Below are 2,722 nucleotides of genomic sequence, written 5' to 3' on the forward strand. Positions count from 1 at the left end.
GCACAGGCTCAGGTCTGAAGGGCTCAGACTGCTCCTTCCTCAGATCTTCAACAGGCGGCAGCTTCAGAACAGCCCAATGTTTGGTTCCAAGCCATCCTCAGGTGTTTGTCCTGTTCGAGGACCCATGATCTGTGGCTGAGGACAAGCGCTCTGACACTGCAGCACATTCTACTCCTGAATGCCTTGATGGTCTTCAGATTTCATTGTACCCTGCACAGATCAACACACCCTGTGCCAGATGTAGCAAAGCAGGCCTAAAACTAAACCGAGGCTCCTCCATGTTTTACTGTAGGTTAGCATTTTGTACCTTGTAGCTTTCATTTTGGGTTTCTCTTCTGTTTGTCACCAGTTTTCCTCTTGTGGTCACGTTCATGGAGGTTTCCTACAGTCTTGTAGACTTTAATCTTCTGAATAATCTGCAGCTGCAGCCACAGGAACATCAAGCTGCTTGGAGATGGTCTTTACCTTTAACATGTCAATAATTAATTATTGACATGTTAAAGGACAACTGAGACAACTCTGTCCTTAACTCTCTGTGGTCCATGTAAAGTGTAATATAAAACAGCACTGTGACTATTTTCACCCTTTAAATAGACAGATTCAAAACTGAAGTCATCTTTTGATGCTAATTACAGGAACATCTTAGTCTGACGTCCCCATGGTCAAATTAAAAGTCTCTTCTAGGGTATTCTTTTAGACAAGGTCACCGTTTTGGTTTGTTTTATAAAATAATTGTCTCAAACCAAATTACAAAGGCAATGACAGATTTTCATTATTTGATGTTCAGTTTTTTCTTCTTCTGGGGGGGGGGGGGGGGGTGATTTAAATTTATTTCAGTGACTTTTTTCCCTAAAGGGTAAAAACAAATGTATCCACATCTATAAACTCACCTGCTCGTTAAAGAAGAGAAAATGGGCACAATGCTAACAGCCTTGCTATGACAAGTAAAATATCTTGAGCCCATCACAGCAGTCCAGCCCACAGGATAATAATAGAAATTAAAATCTTTTATACTGTTTATAGAAAGTATTTTGAACAACTTTTGTTTTAACATTTCAGAATGTATTCCAAGACGTGACTCGTCAGACATACAGTAAGTATAAAATGTAGCTGGAGTTATGGAGTTAGGCTGCAGCTTCAGGAGGATGACGAGGATGACTTGTTGATTTGAAGGCTCCAGAAGACAGATGTTACCAAACTGAATGTGTCCACAAACACACACAAAACAAACACCTACAACATATGCTTATCTGTGGTAGTATTCTACAGCGTGTGCAGTTTGGTTTGTACTGGATTTCAATATGTGCACGTGTGCACCACAGCACAGCACTACACACACTCCTTGCAGCCACATTCCACAGGCTTCTCCACATCTTGTGTGACCGATGTCCCGTTGTCGCATTCGAAGGTGAGCCGCCGCCGCCGGATCCTCAGAGGAGCGCAGCAGGAGGCAGCTCCAACTCCCTGCACAATGTCTAGTTGGCAGCGACCCCGACACTCGACCCAGGAGAAAGGTTTCGACGTTTGACAGAGGACGGTGCCGCGCTGCAGCCGGTGGTAGTCCCTGACGGGCTCGCCTCGACATGGAGACTCTGTAGGTGGGAGCACAGGCTCAACGTTCAAAAAGGCTCCAACTGTTCTTCAAAACCAACAATAGTTTTTGACAATGTTTCCAAAATACAAAGATTTTTTTAGAAAAACATTCATCCAACCTTTATTTATTCAGGTTAGTCTCATTGAGTCACGAGGACTCATTTACAAGAGAGACCTGTTTTAGACAGACAACATATAAAGTACAGACAGCAATATTCAACAACAAAATAATAAAATAAAATAAAAGTAGCTTTACAAACAGTCAAATCAAGGTGCCATGTAAAACAAAGTAAAATACTAAAAACAAGAAACTATTTGCTTTGATTTTTCTATTGACTTCATCAAATGTTTAAAATCCCCTAAAGAAATCAAGGTGGACAACTTCAGATCTTTTTGCAAAGTGTTCCAGGAAACAGGAGCAAAGTAAAAAAGGCCTTTTGGCTGAGTTCAGTCCTCACTGAGGGAACGCTGCAGGTAATGATGTCTTGAGAGCGCACGCTGTAGCTGCACTCACACAGAGACATGTAGGAGGAGATGTATGAAGGCAGCAGACCAGGAAGTGATTTAAAGATGAAAATGTACCAGTGAGAGAGTCTGTGTGAAGTTAATGATGTCCACCTGTATTTTGCTTCGTGTGTTACCTGTTGTTCTGTCTGTACAGCACGTTGGTTGGCCTTGTCGCTGTTTTAAGTGCTTTATAAATAAAATGGTATGGTATCTAAAAAAGTTAAGTCTGGCCCTCTGGACATTCAAAAAACAAAACAAAAAAAACTAGAAACATTTCGTCTTTCATCTGAAAGACCTTCACTTGAACTTGGCTTGACTTGAAGAAGTCTTTCGGAAGAAAGATGAAACATTTCTACATTTTTTGTTTTTGTTTGATTTGCTTTGTTTTGTTTTTTTGAATGTCCAGAAGACCAGACTTAACTTTTTTAGATTTTTCTACCTGGAATATTGAGCAGCATCAGGATAATTAACGATGACCAGTTAACCAGTAGGTGCAATGATGGGTACCATACCATACCATACCAATTTATTTCTAAAGCACTTAAAATACAACAAGCAGCCGTCCGAAGTGCTGTACAAAATTAAAAACAAACAAAAAACAGTAAAACAATAAAAACACCTA

At 40.6% G+C, this 2,722-nt stretch overlaps 1 protein-coding gene across 1 annotated transcript in view; it reads right to left on the minus strand.

Annotated features, from left to right (window-relative positions):
- Nucleotides 1-1,329: 1,329 nt before the first annotated feature.
- Nucleotides 1,330-2,722, minus strand: part of LOC119422513 (slit homolog 1 protein) — a 285,059-nt gene continuing 283,666 nt past the window's right edge. The window contains exon 29 of the mRNA XM_037689889.1: nt 1,330-1,592. Within this exon, the coding sequence (XP_037545817.1) occupies nt 1,330-1,592 (263 nt within the window). The remainder of the gene's footprint in view (nt 1,593-2,722) is intronic.

The sequence above is a fragment of the Nematolebias whitei genome, chromosome 16 (assembly GCF_014905685.2).
Source record: "Nematolebias whitei isolate Nwh7 chromosome 16, NemWhi1, whole genome shotgun sequence".
Lineage (NCBI taxonomy): Eukaryota > Metazoa > Chordata > Actinopteri > Cyprinodontiformes > Rivulidae > Nematolebias > Nematolebias whitei.